The sequence below is a fragment of the Python bivittatus genome, unplaced genomic scaffold (genome assembly GCF_059951505.1).
Source record: "Python bivittatus isolate LINGU-HERP-01145 unplaced genomic scaffold, Pbiv_v1 ctg000340_np1212, whole genome shotgun sequence".
NCBI lineage: Eukaryota > Metazoa > Chordata > Lepidosauria > Squamata > Pythonidae > Python > Python bivittatus.
Genome location: NW_028277056.1, coordinates 2,938,988 through 2,954,868, shown reverse-complemented (window position 1 = coordinate 2,954,868; position 15,881 = coordinate 2,938,988). Strand labels below are relative to the sequence as shown.

Sequence of the window (15,881 nt, the reverse complement as noted above, 5' to 3'; positions counted from 1 at the left end):
TTAAATCACTGGCTGTGTCTTTGCTCTATCTTTCCCCTTCTTGAAAATGTTTTTCCAATTTAAAAACCAGTTTCACAGCTGGGTTATACATGTTGGTTGTAACATGAGTTTGCTTAGCTTGGAAAGACCTCCCCAGTCCCCAGCACTCTTGCTGCTGAACTACAGGTTCCATATTCCCCATCTTTATCTTGACTTCCAAGCTTGCTGGAATAGAGTCATCTGAAGTAGGTGGCCTTCCTTTTTGCACTCTCAGGGTAACTGTTTAAAGGGGGAATAAATGCCTGCCCCAGTCATTTTGCTTCTTCCCCAGATCTTGGATCTCTCCTACAACAACTTATCCCCTAACGATGTGCAGGCTCTGGGAATTTTACCCCACCTGAAAGTTCTTCATCTTACAGCCAACGGACTTTCTTCACTTCCCCTTGATCTGGCTTCCTCGGAGAGGTAAGCTCATGGGGAGATCACAGACACAAACCATGTTCTGGTTTAGGAAAAAAGAAGAAGAAAGAGGTTGTATTCATGCAACATGCTTAACATGGCAAGCAGAAGACAATGGTTGCATTGGCATAAGATACAGATAGTCCTCACTTAACAACCATTTGTTTAGTGACTGTTTGAAGTTACAATGATGCTGAATAAATGGGCTTACAACCGGTCCTTGCACTTACAACCATTGCAGCACCCCTGCAGTCATGTGATCGCAATCCAGCAACCATCTTGGCAATCAGCTCACACTTACAAGGATTGCAGCATTCCGGGGTCACGTGATTGCCATTTGTGACCTTCCCAGCTGGCTTATGGCAAGCAAAATCAATGGGGAACCACGTGATTCACTTAATGGTTGTGGTGATTCGCTTAATGACCACTACAAAAAAGTAATAAAATTGGGCATGACTCGCTTAACAACTGCCCTGCTTAATAACAAATTTTACGGTCCCTATTGTGGTCATTAAGTGAGGACTACCTGTACTGAATTTGTTCAACTTTGGTTCCTGGGGGTGAGGGGTTGAACATGCTATGCAAACTGAGTCTCCTTGATTCGTTCTTAATGTGTTGAGTTAATTCAATAATTGAGAGTGTAACATAAACCCACCCCCAGTGTAGTAGAAAGTAGGTTGAATGTGGGTCTTTGCTCCAACATTCCTTGTGTGGAAGCTGGAATGTCAGGGTGGGCAGGGGCAAGTAAGATGGGTCCAACACAACAGAAGACGAATGTGTCCAGAATAAAAGAAATGTTTTTCTTAAGATCCTCCTGTCCTTTTAATTTAATGTTTAACTGTGCTAAACTAATGAACCAGAAAAAAAAATACAAATGCATACAACAACATTAAAGGATCGATACAACCCCAAAATTAATAAGCATAGCAATACAAAAAGAAAGAAACCCCAGGGTCTGGAAAATTGTGATAAGCAGAACACCTCCAAGAAGTTTGATTGTACAACTTGGATGCCCTCTTCCTTCCCTCCCTCCCCTTCTTTAAAATGATATGATTGCTACCTCCGTTTGTATATCCCATCATTAAATTGTTATGACTGCAGACTGAAGATAGTTGAATAGGTAGCTGGGGGCTCACACAAGAAAATTTGTGGGTGATCTACGGTACTTGTTAGGCTTCACCCTGACCAATATCCACATTCAAAGTCTTGCAAGCAGAGATTCAACAGCACAGCTCTTGATAAAGCTAGTTTTATTACAGATACTAGAAGTGCCCTAATTAGAAATGAAAAGGAGCAATTGCCATCTATTAGACTGAGGCCATTTATATAGCATCCTAGAATCGAATCTTATGTCTTTGTTTCCTATGTGGTTGTCCGAGCAGAAAGAGAGCTGGTTGTTTCTCTGTATGAGGAGCCTTGAAATTTGTGCATTGTTATTGTAATGTGCCTGTCTGGTCCCAGGCCCTCTGCTTCTGACCTGCCCACGTCTACCTCTCACTCTGTGGTCCTTCAGCCACCCTGTGCCCCCTTGTGATTGAGTGGAAGGGTGGAAAAGTGCAGAGGTGAATGTCTTGGGCCCCTATGTAGAATTTGCTGGCGTGACATTCTCTTGCTTCCCCAAGAAAGCTCACCTTTTCTGTCTTCTGTCTTTCTTGTATCTCACTTTTCTTCCATGAGCTTAAGGAAGTATATGTAGGATTTCCCATGGTGGGTTTCTCCTCTGGGCCCTGATTACCGCCCAAACAGTTCATTGTTTACAAGATTGTGAGGTTATCTTATCTGAAGATAGTGATGAACAGTAGGTAGGCAACAGAGAAGAAAGGGCTTTCAGTGTAGCAAAGAATTCCTGTTTGGGCTTGAGTGGATTTTCCTCTGCACATGAAAATAGACTTTTGTCTTGGTTCACCATGGAAACAGAAGGAGAGAGAGGATGAGGAAAGGAAGACAGGAGAAACAGCAAGGATAAGATTGGGGTGGCCAACAGACATTTTGTGTTTCTGTCAACAGTGAGAGCTGTCCGAGGTTCCCAGCATTGGAGGTCTTGCTCCTGGACGACAACCATCTTTCTCACTCAGATGTCTTTGTCAGCCTGGCCAATCTCCGAAGGTAGGGAAGACTGGACCTGCCTGTACCCTTTGGAAGAGCCATAACCAATAGCTTTTGACCAAGCTGGCTGGGGATTGTGGAAGCTGTAGACCAAAATGCCTTAGAAAGGGGTGCCAGGTGAGAGAAGCTGACTCTAACGGAAATACATGAAAAGTTTGCTGATCCCAGAAAGTTGTCACCTTGGAGACAGGTATAGCAGCCTCGGTCCTGTTAGCATTGCATGTTTTCATTGTGCTTTGCAAGCTCTAGGTAGGGCTGCTCATATATCACACAAGCAATCCAACCTTTTCTTTTCATCATCCCTGTTTTTTCCTACAAACCCACCCCATGGTTTGTCATGCGCAGGCGGCGTCTTTCTGTGTTAACCCTTTAATTCTGGCCCTGTTGGCATTCTGCAGTCCCAACTCCCAAACAGGTGAGAAGGCAGATTTCTTCGTAACTGTAAAGCGTGGGCTACTTGTCTTTTTAAAAATCTTTGGAGGCTGGAGGCCTAGCAGAAGAGATAGTAGGAGGAAGTTGTTTTTCAGTGTCAGACAAGTGCAGTACAGTCTTCAACAATTGGAGATTGACTAGTTGCAGTTGGGTGCAAAAGTCAGTCACATGCTGGAGCCCACAAGTGGGATGGCCTCCACATAATTTTCAAGATTTCAATAAGAGCTGAGGGATGGAAGACTGTGCAAACAGTGGCATTGCTTTGCCCCTTAAAGCGTGCTGTGCCATAGTGAAATGAGAACTGATCTTTTTGTCTCCGTAGCCTAAAGCAGTTGAACTTGGACAAAAATGGAATTAAAGAAGTGCCATATCTCCATTTCGTGGACAGTGCCCACTTCTCCATCCATCCTTTATCAGCAAAGTCGGGCATTCAGGCAGGCCTGTGTTGCCGGAAAAACGCAAAGAAAAAGCTGCACCAGGATCGGTCCCCAAGGCTAAGCCAGCAATACAGTTACATCATTGGACAAAATGACAGTGATCCAGACAGGACAGGTGAGGCCTACCTTCAATAATAAAAGTAATCAATATTTATTAATGGTGAAATGCATTTCTCACCTTCCTTCATTGTGAATCTTTTCAAAGTGGTGAAGAAACGTTATATCAATCCAATTGTTGAAGATATATTTGATTTTAGTAGATGCCATCAAGTTGGTGTTGACGTTTAGCAGCCACATAGCTCGACCTTCTCCAGGTTGATAAAGATACATAACTACAGCAGTCTCAACATATTTATGTATCATTGTCAACAAATCCAACCATCAGGGGGCAGGACCTAATGGATCTCAAAAAGCTAAGCAGGGTCGGACCTAGTTATTAACTGGAGGGGTGACTTCTGTAATATGGAGGTGCTTTGTCATTGGACTTCACATGTCCATGAAGTCACCACAAGTGGAACTCAGCTCAGGGGAGTTTTTAGCTTTGCCATAAATAAATAAATGAAAAAGGAGCCAAGAGTAATGTTGAGAGGTAAGCTGTGCTACAAATGGAGGTGGTAACAAGGGGAGTGAGCATGAAACTGAGCAAACTCAGGGAGGCAGTGAAAGACAGGAAGGCCTGGCGCAATATGGTTCATGGGGTCACGAAGAGTCGGACACGACTTAACGACTAAACAACAACAACAACAACAACAAGGGGAGAAGGAACCCTAATCCCAGGACTTTCCTTTATGTGTAACATCATCTTATCAAGAGTTTTGGTGGGCCCCCATGTAAATCAAATATAGTGACCCAGTGGAGCCTGTAGGGAAGGCTGGAGGTTTCAAACCTTCCCAGAAGCCCTCATGTCCAAGATCCAAAACAGGTTTAGCCTTGTTGGCATTTCAGGAGAGACTGCCTACCTTTTCAAGCGCCCTGATGTTATTTATGTTTTTCAACAGAAGTCATCTTTCAAGCGAGATCTTCAGAACTAATGGCTCAGGTAAGTTTTCCTTCACTTCAGATTATTCTCTTTGGCTGTTGGGGCTCACAAGGAGACTGCGGTGAGGTGGCAAATTTTGCTGATGACATCCAGTTCTTTTGCATGGTCAGAATGAAAGAGGAGAGCCACATTGTTCCCAAAGAATTGCTCCAGGCTGGGGGAATGGGTATTAAAATTGCAAATGTGGATCAATACAGTATAAACAAGGATCAGTTAATGTCTTTGAAGCAAAAAATCCTATTGTCACCAGCTGTCCTCTGGGGAAATTATTTTAGGATTTAATAATACCACTCACAACATCAGGAGAACGTTTATGTACTGCTTCTTCCACCGCTCTCAGCATCACTCACCAACCCTTAGCCTTGGACAAATTCTCTGTACCCCAAGAAGGAAGGACCAGAAATCTGAAAATGGAAACATCAGTATTCAGAAGCTTGTGGGGGTTGTTTCAGCTCCCCAGGACCCTCTGTTACTAACTGTAGCAGTCCAAGATGGGAAGACCTTTCTATTACCACGAAAAGTAGTGAGAGTTTTAATTGATGAACAAGGACCAAGATTTCTTATCCAGCTAAGCATGTTCAATGCAAAAATGTCTGTGTCACAGATAGAACTGCTGTGCTATGCTTTGTTACTTCTAAAGCAGTGTTTCTCAACCTTGGCAACTTTAAGATGTGTGGGAATTCTGGGAATTGAAGTCCACACATCTTAAAGTTGCCAAGGTTGAGAAACACTGTTCTAAAGCACCCCATCTTTTTCTCTCTTTCTTTTCCAATTCCTCCTTTCTTCCCTCTTCCTCCACTCAAGAACTGCTCCGCGTGTCCCCTTGTGGGACTATATATGCCCTGTTTTTCACTGCAGTTCACAAATGCTTTAAGACCTCACTAGGTTTGCTGATCTTTTAACTTCATGTCTACTCTGAGGAGGCCTGAGCTGGTGGTAACTGAGCAGAAAAAGGATCTTGGGGCTGGGTGACCTCTTCAGCAACTGATTGTCCCAGATGCCTCCATTTTTAGTCCTCTTTGTCTTCCTTTCAGGAAAGGCCTCCTTCACCTCTTGCTGATTCCAAGGCCTCCCGTCCCAGCATCAACACAGAATTCATCCTTCCCTTACCAGAGCTGAGGTTTCTTAGTCTGGCCAACAACCAGGTGACTGGGCTCTTCTTCTGGTGCTACTCCAAGCCAGGGTGATCTTTTGCAACTATGTGATGGGTGAGGGGTATCTGGAAATGGCTAAAAACCTATATAAATGGGGTTCCTGAATTGCCGCCTTGAATTTCTCCATCTTCCAAAAACCAATTTTGCAGGGGCAGAATTTCTTCTCAGTGTCCTGCCACAAGTCCCTGCAAAGTGGGTTTTGAAGGACCTCAAAGGGTCAAAATGCGAACCAGGAACCCTTTGCAGGATAGCCCAGTTTCAGGTCCTGGCACTTCCCGCAATATGGAGGACAAGGAAGCAAAGCTGGGAAAAAATTCACCAAGATCTACCCTCAATTAGATAATATGGACCCCCGGCTTCTCTCTGTGTAAACCAGCTTCCAGTCTTCACGGCTTGCACACCAACCTTTTCTGACATGCTGCTCCAACTGAGTGTCTTGCCAGATAGGTTTGACAACAGCTCTCATTATCCCCAGCCAGCCTGGCCAGAGTCAAGGATGGGCATTGTCATCTTTGTTCTTTATCCCTTTGGTGAATCCCATTGCAAAGGCACCAGTTCCAATATTTTAAATTGGAGAGGTTGAGTAAAAAAGAAAATCCAAAGAAATCTGGTTACTGAAGGTTACTGGATGATCTTTGGAGAACTTGCATAGATTGACTGGATCTACTGGGTAACTTGGGTAGATTGGCAAGACTTTCAGACTTGCAGTTATTTAATAAAAGTATGTTTATTACATTAGGGTATCTTTCCCCTGGTTACTCAGAATACAGGTAGTCCTCACTTAACAACCGTTCGTTTAGCAACCATTCGAAGTTACAACGGTGCTAAAAAGTTACATATGACTGTTCCTCACAACCGTTGCAGCACCTCCGTGGTCATGTGATTACGATCCAGGCGCTCGGCAACCAGCTTGCACTTACTATGGTTGCAGCATCCTGGGGTCACGTGATCGCCATTTTCAACCTTCCCAGCTGGCTTCCGGCAAGCAAAATCAATGGGGAATCATGTGATTCACTTAACAACTGTGGTGATTTGCTTCATGACCATCGCAAAAAAGGCCATAAAATTGGATCCAGTCCGATGATGATCAACTTAACGACTGCATCGCTTAGCAACCTAAATGCCGGTCCCAATTGTGGTTGTTAAACAAGGACTACCTGTAATGGCAAGAATGATAGTCTCTCTCTCCCTCTCTCCTTGTCCGCATCAGTTTTTCTCAGCGGAATAAAAACTTGTTAGCATCTTAATATTCCCGAGCAGCCCCTCATCAAATAGAATCCAGCTCATTGGAGAAAATGTAATTGTTTTACTGCTCTCACTTCAGCCACGCAAAGGCACCCAAGCAGGGGAGTCTTTTCCGTCTTCAGGGCCAACTCAGCGGTCCAGGGGTGCCTGGGCCCAAAGATCATTGGCCAGATGATTAGCCCAAAGCATCAGTCAGAGACGGCAAGGAAGGCTAATCAATATTGTTCTGTCCTGTTGGGTGGGCTGGCACGTGTAGCAGCCCTGAGGATCTCCCCATTAAGGCGCTGGCTCTCGGGAACTTGATATTGCTTCGTTCATTCATTTGCCTGTTTGTTCATTCCTTCTGCGAATTTATATGGCCGCCAGTCTTAGGGAAATAACTCTGGGTGGCTGACAAGGCATAAAAAGAAAAATACGCAAATGAAACAGTAAAAGCAAAAACAAAACAAACACAAAAGCAGCTAGGTGCATTTAATCAACTCCTCCACCAGCGCAGAGCAAAGCGTACCAGCTGGGCTCCACCGACATCCTGGCTCTGATGCTGAGGGGTAAACGCCTTCGCCCTTCCAGATTTCTGACATCCTTCTGAACGGAAACGCAGTTCAGTGGAAAGTTAAGGGCAGGCCCCTTCTCCTTGACACCCTCCATTTCCATGTGCAGGGATAGATGGGTTCTGCAGGGAACGCTCCATCCTCTCCCTCCCCGCTTCTGAAGTGGGCACGGACCAGGCTCCGCTTTCCAATCCCTGGGAAGAGGGCCGTTCCCGCCTGCATCTCAGCCTGGCCCGAGAGGGTCCCAAGTGGGAGGACACAGTTGCACCGGCGCCGTCATCCGAACAGCCTCTCCCTGTTTTGATCTGCAGATTGAGCACGAGGAAGATCTGTTGGCCGTGGCGCTCTTCCCCTCCCTGACGGAGCTGACCTTCCATGGCAACCCCTTCACCACTTCGCGGAGCGGTACCATCTGCCTGTGGCCATGGTTGGGGGCTTTCCTGGGGCAGAGGGTGGCGCCCACAGGGACCCCCTTGGCTTTTTGTCACCTGAAAGGCAGGAAAGGAACGTGGGAAGCTTAGTGGGACTTCTTAACATCTGTTCCTTTCTGTTTTGGGAAGACAACCACAACAGAGGCTTTAAGAGACTAAGTGCTCTGTAAAAGCAACCCTTACAAATAGGAACAGAGCATTTCTGAAAGGAAGCTAAACTAGGACCCCGCGGCCAGGAGGAGGACTGTGATGCCTGTTCCTTCTTCTTGTGCAAGGGTTCAAGATCCCCGTAGCTTCTGGTGACTTCGTATACTTTTTTTTGGCAACCACATCGATTAGTGTACCATTGTTTTCGTCCAGAAAGTGTTTTTTTTTCCCCATCTCCTGAGTTGAGTTTACAGTGTGGCGATCACCAAGTGGTCCCCCATCCCGGTGCTAAGAGCAGCCAACCCTGCTGAGCTTTTCAAGATCAGCCAAGGCTGCCACCTGCTGTGACTGATTCTACAGACACCTCCAAGTAGTGCTCTTGACACCAATATGGAAATCTTGGCTGTTGCTTCCTTGCTGTGATTTTGTTTTTATTTCCCCATCTAGCCCTTTGATTCCAGGTCGTTCCATCCCGATGCAAGTATCTGACCTGAATAGAAACGTCTGACAAGGGCCTCATCTGCCTGTTGCTCAATCAGCCACCAATTTTCCCAGTCCGGCTTCTTCTGCAAATGTTGGAACTACACCTTCGTAATTCCCACTTGGCATAGCCCAAGGCAGATCTAGCGTTTAACCAAACAAAAAACATTTTTTTAAAAAAATAAAAAAACTGCATAATTTAACTATGCAGAATTCAGCGTTCCTTGGCTTGGAATTTGGGATGTGCAGGAGCAGAATTGTGATGCTCGCATGGCAAGTGGCTTTGGAGGGCGCATCCTTCTGCAACAAATCAGGAGGAGTCTGGTAGCCCCGTTGATCCATTTTATTCGAAGGCAGAAGCTTTGGTGAGTTGCAGCTTCTGCCTTTGAATAAAATAAAATATAAAATAAAATACAAGCTTTTGCCTTGAATAAAATGGGTTAGTTGGAAAAAGTGATACCAGACTTCTGATTTTTGCTGCCCTAGATGGTACTCCTCCTTCACCGTCCTTCTGCATTGCTCTAACACAGTGTTTCTCAACCTTAGCAACGTTAAGGTATGTGGACTTCAACTCCCAGAATTCCCCAGCCAGCCGTGGGAGTTGAAGTCCATATACCTTAACGTTGCTAAGGTTGAGAAACACTGCTCTAACAGCAACACAGAGTTAGGTAAATAAAGGCAAATTGTTCTGCCAGTTGTTTAAAAACGAACTCTCCTTTTCTCTCTCCTCCCTCCGTTCCCCTAGGTGACCCACCTCTGCTCACCAGTTTCCTTCAAAACAAACTAGGAATTAAACTGGTTAGGAAGAAAGTTTCCAAGCTGGAGAAGCCACGCATTTTTATACCCATCAAGGCAAACCGGGAGGTACAAACCTTAAGAAATTGGTTGTAAAAAATCCTTAATTAAAGAGAATTTGGGGAGGGAGCCAGCATTGTCTCTGTTGGGCTGGATATTTTTCGTGCAGGGAGAGGAACCGGGATGGGTTGTGGCAGTTTAACTGCTTTATTCGTAGAGGCGCACCGCTAGCATGGTTAAGGTGAATCAAATTTAGTACGTGAAAATCAGCTTTCACGTTCCCTTTTAGAACTGTTTCCCAGCTGGGCACTGGTAGCCATGCTAGCTGTGAATGATGGGAGTGGCAGTCCAACATATCTGTAGAGAACCTGTTTGGGAAAGATCATTTTCCCATGGTTCTCAAATGGGGGCTTTCCTCAATTTCCCCCTCCCCTTTTTGCAGCTCTTCATAGCAACTTACAACAGTGTTTCTCAACCTTGGCAACTTGAAGGTGTCTGGAGTTAAGATATAGTGATGTCCGTTAACTTAGATGGTTTTCAAAGGGAGGTGGGACAAATCCACAGAGGACAGGTCTGTGGAGGTCTATTATTCTTTAAGACTCCATGTGACCTCTGGATTGGGGGCAGCATGTCTTCGGATCCCAGTTGCAGGGGAACAAGAGTGGAAGATGGGAATGTCTCCATCTTCTGCTTATGAGCACCCCAAGAGGCACCCAGCTGGCCACTGGGAGAAACAAATTTCTGGAGCAAAATGGGTCTTGGCCTCACCCTGCAAACTCTTTTCAGTCAAAAGGTGTCCATCTAAAGAGTGCAGAATATGTCAATTAGGCAGAGCTCCTGTTTTGACAAATACAGCCGTATTTTAAATGTGCAGTGAGCAGGGAAAAATAAATATAGGAAGGAAAGCCATCTCTTTATTCACTGGTGCTTTCACACCTGCTACAAATAGGCCCAAAGGAAACTGGATTCTGCTTTTGTTACCATATAGCCAGAGGCAAGATTGCAGAGTTTTATGCGCTGCCGTTTTTGCATTTGTGCAGAAAAGAGATTGAAATCCAGTTCTTTCCAGGCCTGTCCTTGGTTGGCTGCATTTGGACATTTAACTTAGTTACTGAATTAATCCATCTGGGAGTTTGCCAGTACATACGGTGAACCAGAAATGAACCTGTTGGGTTCAGACAATATGCTCAACCACAAAGAACCCTAATCTAAGTTGAAAAAAAACATCCACGCGTTGCCTGTTGGGCAAATACAACCTGGTTAGTCTTAACTGAGCTAGTTAAACATGTTGTGCAAACAGAATGGAAGGAAGGGTGAGGCTGGCCATTGATAAAGGCATAAGAGCATCCGACGCTCAGGATGAAGTTATACAGATAGTCCTCAGCTTATGACCACAATTGGGATCAGAACCTTCGTCACTAAGCCATGCGGTCATTAAGTGAGTCATGCCTGATTTTACAACCTTTTTTCCATGGTCATTAAGCGAATCCAGCTTCCCCCATTGACTTTGCTTGTTGGAAGCCCCCTGGGAAGGTTGCAAATGACAGTCGTGATCCTGGGACGCTGCAACTGTCATAAATATGTGCCAGTTGCCAAGTGCCTGAATTTTGATCGCATGACTATGGGGGCACTGCAATGGTTGTAAGTCCAAGGACTGGTCTTAAGTCACTTTTTTCAGCACCGTTGTAGCTTTGAACGGTCGTTAAACAAATAGTTGTAAGGCAAGGACTATCTGTACATGAACCCTGAGCCTGAAAAGGTTGAGGGCTATGTTGTTATGGGGACTGAATCCTGATGGCCCTGCATTGATCTTCTCTGTGTCTGTTCAGATTAAATCCCAGCTACCAAAGGTCCGAAAGCGCCCTTTGAGGATAGAAACTGCTCTCGAGACTACTTTCTGGCAGCTGTGGACAGGGGCAGACCTGGATCCTAATAAAAGAATGAGTTTAGATGAAGCTGGGCCTGTCCCACAAAGCAGATCCTTTTCTTTTTTCTTTGATCCTGAGCAACCCATCCTATCTACTCTTAAGCGCGAGGAGAGGTCTGCATCTCTCTCTCTGACCAGTTTAGCAAGTGAAATTCTTACCCCTAGGTCCTCACAAGAAGGACTGTCTGGAAATAGTACCCCACACCGATCTTCATTAGATGAGATCCTGGCTGGTAATGTTCCTCCATCCCAATTCTCCTTGGAACAAAGTCAGTCTGAAGCTCTTTCACCATGTGGATCAGCTTCACAAGGGCAGGGTCACTCTGGGTTCACAACGCCAGCTGAGTCATTTTCAGCAGATCAAGTTCTGTCTGAGTCTCCTCTCCAGTTAGAGAGCTTGTCAGAATCCAGCCCTTCCATGAAAACACCTTTAGCAGAACAATTGCCACAAGTACATTTGGAAACTGTTCCACCTGCCAACTCACCTTTGGAAGAACGGGAGCTATCAGAACTTGTTCTAATAGTTGGACCAGAAGAACAAGATATATCCAAGACTCTTTTGTCTGCCAGTTCTATTGGAGAGCAAAGTGAGTCAGCATCCATTACACCGCTTAATTCATCTTTGCCACAACAGAAACAATCCAAACCAGTAGTACCATCTGAATCTGTTGTTGGAGAAGAGGATTTGGGTATGCCACTTTCACCAGTGAGATCATTTTCAGTGGAAAAGAATCTGCAGGAGGCCTTCCCACCAAGTGGATCATCCACAGAAGAACAAGATCAGCAGGAGGCCTTCCCACCAAGTGGATCATCCACAGAAGAACAAGATCAGCAGGAGGTCTTCCCATCAAGTGGATCATCCACAGAAAAACAAGATCAGCAGGAACCCACACTATTTTCCTATTCAGGTGGAGAGGATTTATCAGAATGTGTCTCATTAATTGGATCATCTGCAAGACACCTCCCAGAGGTTCGCTTGCCAACTATTTATTTGGTAGATGTAGATGAAGATCAAGCAGAACCTTCTCTGCTTCCTACCTTAGTGTTTCAAGATATGAATCTCTCAGATTCTTCAAAGGAACAGGAAGATCCTGGATTTCCTCCCCCAAGTTCTTCTCTTGTGGGACATGGCCAGAAGAAGAGCTTGACATTGGCTGAATTGTCCTCAGTGCGAAAGTCTTCACCACTGTTGCTTCCGCCCTCCCGATCGGATTCTAGAGAGCTGTACGAATTGTTTGCCCGGGCCCAATCCTACGCCTTGCCTCCAGAACCAGAGGATGGCATTTCTACGGAGAAGGAGATGCACACAGAAGATGTCACTGATATGGGGAAGTCGGAACCCATTTTCATGACTCAGGTGGGTGAGCTGGTGAGATTATTATGCCATTATAAAATTATTATGCCAAAGGTGTTTCTAGGTAGACCAGATTACTTTTATTTTTTTAGGAAAAGGGAGAAGAAGCTCAACAACTCACTTTAAAGCTCACTGTTAGGAGGGGGTTGGCTTGGCGGATGGCATTTGGAGTTTGGAGTTTGGGCTCCTCCAGGATGGAATTTTGGCCTGCTCTACTAGGTGGTGGCCCTGATTTCAAAACAGGATCAACTTCTTCCTTTGGGAAGTTGAGCTGTTGTATTATAGTGTGTGTTTTTGTGCAGTGGTTGAGCAGGCAACATTGTCCATCGTTCCATAATGTCCTGCCCCATAAATCAAATTTTTAGAAGCCCCTAAATCACGTGTGGGCATTACATGGTTCACCTCTGCTTTAATGTGTCCTAAGATGCTTTGTTGACTTGTCACAACAGAGAAACTTGGTTGCCCCTCTCAGAAACATCGCCCTGCAAAAGCCTTTTGTTTGAAAGCCAGGGCTGTCCTCTCCTCTAAAGAAGGTAGCACAATCCACGCCTTGGGAGTGATTCCGATTTTTAATCTTCAGAGTAGCCTTATACACAATGAATAGAGTGCCGTGAGTTGTCCCAAGTCATCTGGTGAACTTCATGGGCAAATGGGGAGTTAAAGCCAAGCCTGGGTGCCCCTCTGGCTATCCCCACTGGCTACCCAATGATCTTGAATGGAAGGCAGGTTGCCAGAAGGTGAGTCACATTTCCTTTCTGTGCTCCCCAACTCCTCCTCTTCCTTCAACCCCACATTCCATTCCTTCCTCCTGAATTCCAGTTACGACTATTTCCCAGACTAATTCTGGAATTTTCAATGATTGCTGCACTTCCAACTCATCCCCATCTCGGCTGCTGACAGATCAAGTTGCAACTCCAGCCTTCTGGGGCAGTTGGGGCTGATTTCAAAAATGGTGGGGACAAAATCACAGAGCTGGTTTGGTCTAGTGGCAGAGAGGCTGGGCTAGAAACCAGGGGACTCTGACTTAGGCATAGAAGCTGGCTGGGTGATTCTGGGCTAGTCTCCATCTCTCAGCCCAACCCACCTCACAGGTTTGTTGTTGTGGGGAAGATAGGAGGTGGGAGCATCCAGTAGGTATACCACCTTGGGTTGACCAAAAATAAAGACAAGATATATTTTTCATTCATTCATTCATTCATTCATTCATTCATTCATTCATTCATTCATTCATTCATTCATTTTATATAGCCGCCCATCTCAAATACATGACTCTGGGCAGCTAACAATGCTAAAAAACTATAAAAACAATATAACAAAATCACACATAACATATATAGCAGCTGCGAAAACACACACCCACACACACACACACACACACACTTCTTTATTTAGAAGGGGAAATATTTCTGGAATTCCCCACAGACCCCCATTTTGCCTCCCATTGAAATACTCCAGTGTTTCTCAACCTTGACAACTTTAAGAGGTGTGGACTTCAACTCCCAGAATTCCCCAGCCAGCTTTCCTGGCTGGGGAATTCTGGGAGTTGAAGTCCACACCTCTTAAAGTTGCCAAGGTTGAGAAACACTGCTCTAGAAGGATGTCCTGTTTTCATAAAATCCATGTGTTGGAAGGGGCCACTGAGGACATCAGGTCCACCCTCCTGTGCCATGCAGGAATGCAAATCAAAGCATTCCAACCCCTACAGAAAAGGAGAGTCAGTGGCTCTGTTGTCCCATTGCTCTTTCTGTTATGAAGTTACTCTTGAAATTAGGCCAAAGGATTTCTGCACACTTTGCAACCCTTAGCAGAATTTTGATTCACTCTTCCATCTAGGATTGATTTCCAGCTCTACCCACTTATGCACTGACAACAGTGGTGGACGTGAGAAAACAGGCATATTCATGCACAGTCCTGCCCAGTTCACTAGTTGGGAATTAAATAGTCTTTTGGATATGTTCCTGTCCTAATGATTGAGTTCCCCTTTGAAACTGAGATAGAGTTCATTGGAATTCTGGAATCTGGGTGAGTTTTTGGAAGCATTCCTGTTGCACAGATCTCTCTCTCTCTCTCTCACACACACACACACACACACACTTTTTTTCTTGATTGCTGTTGGACAAATTGTTATGGCCACAAATTCTCATATCCAGGAAATAACCAGTATTTCTCGTCTGTATGACCTTGAAAGTGGAACCAGGCTCTGGGCAAGCCCCTCAGAGACAAGGGCATCATTTTCAACCTCTGAGTTTGTAGCCATCGCTTTTTTCTGCTTTCCTTCTGTGGGTGCAAGGTAGATGAATCTATTGGCTCCCAGCTGAGCTCGGAGAAGAAGGCAGAGTCCCCAAGAGTGCCGGAGAAGTTCAAGGGTTACGAAGAGCTGCTGGGAGGAGACCCTGGCTCAGATTTCGTTGAGCCAAAAGGTGAGTTGATCCCTCTGCTGGTCGGTTAGGGCGGGGGGCAAAAATGGCTGGCTTTGGGGGACTTATTTTCAGGGTGGGGGGAGCTTAAAAAGTTCAGAACAGAGACACCCCCCTCTTTTGGACCCCTAGAGGAGAAGCAGATGGCAAACTTCTGCTCCGTTTGATGGCTGATTAGGCTGTGGATGATGTTGTGGTTATCTTGGTTTGTTTTAAACTTAGGTTAGGGTTAGGCAGGATTGTCGGTTGCTCAGAGGGGGCCTGATTGGAGTGGTTTGGACTTGTGCTGGCAAAAAACAGCAGTGTGATGGGGGCATAAAATGAGGCTAGGTTGATGGCACAGAAAATGAGGCTAGGTTGATGGCGGCCTTTCCCGATGGGTGTTTTCCAGCTGTGTGGGAGTCTAATCTCCATAATTCCCAGCCATCCTGACCAGGAGTTATGGAGCTTGTAGTTCCACCCAGCTTCATGTTGGGCTGCTGTATTCTTTCATTCTGTGGACTGTCAGCCCATTTTCCTGAGAGTGTTCTTACAAATACCCCTCTCCCCATCTGAGGATCGAAATGGTGAGCCCAGATGCAGATGAGCCTCCCCATCAGGGCCTGTGTTTAATGTAGAATTCACGATCCTCATCCTAAATTATAATGGCCTGACCGCCGTAATGAACTTGCTGTTGTGCAGCCCTTGTGTCGGAGGTGAGAGGGATCCAGAGAAAATTGTTTTTCCTTTCATCCAATACTTTCTCCGTTTGTATTTCAACCAGGAATACAACAAAACGTCCAGGCTTTGGAGAAAGCCCTTCGCTATCCTCTTGTCCACCGTGAACCGAAGGCCAGGCTGGATTGCTTCCAGAAGCCTTATGTGTCTGCCAGAAAGAAGGTCAGCAGCCACCCAGAGGTGCTTGGGGGTTGAGTGGGAAGGCTCGGAT

General features: G+C 45.5%; 1 protein-coding gene across 2 annotated transcripts in view; it reads left to right on the top strand.

Moving 5' to 3' along the window:
* Positions 1-15,881, top strand: part of XRRA1 (X-ray radiation resistance associated 1) — a 36,109-nt gene that overhangs the window by 15,236 nt on the left and 4,992 nt on the right. Inside the window, exons 8-17 of one of the 2 annotated variants that reach the window (XR_015796059.1) lie at positions 311-444; positions 2,446-2,544; positions 3,299-3,528; positions 4,412-4,452; positions 5,487-5,597; positions 7,714-7,807; positions 9,206-9,324; positions 11,085-12,539; positions 14,831-14,956; positions 15,717-15,832. Coding sequence is in view for 1 of the 2 variants with exons in the window: in XM_007440115.3 (XP_007440177.1) it covers positions 311-444; positions 2,446-2,544; positions 3,299-3,528; positions 4,412-4,452; positions 5,487-5,597; positions 7,714-7,807; positions 9,206-9,324; positions 11,085-12,539; positions 14,827-14,956; positions 15,717-15,832 (2,529 nt within the window). In the remaining variant the exon portion in view is untranslated. Of the gene's footprint in view, positions 1-310; positions 445-2,445; positions 2,545-3,298; positions 3,529-4,411; positions 4,453-5,486; positions 5,598-7,713; positions 7,808-9,205; positions 9,325-11,084; positions 12,540-14,826; positions 14,957-15,716; positions 15,833-15,881 lie in introns of those variants that run through there. The other variant, XM_007440115.3, reaches the window with a different exon arrangement.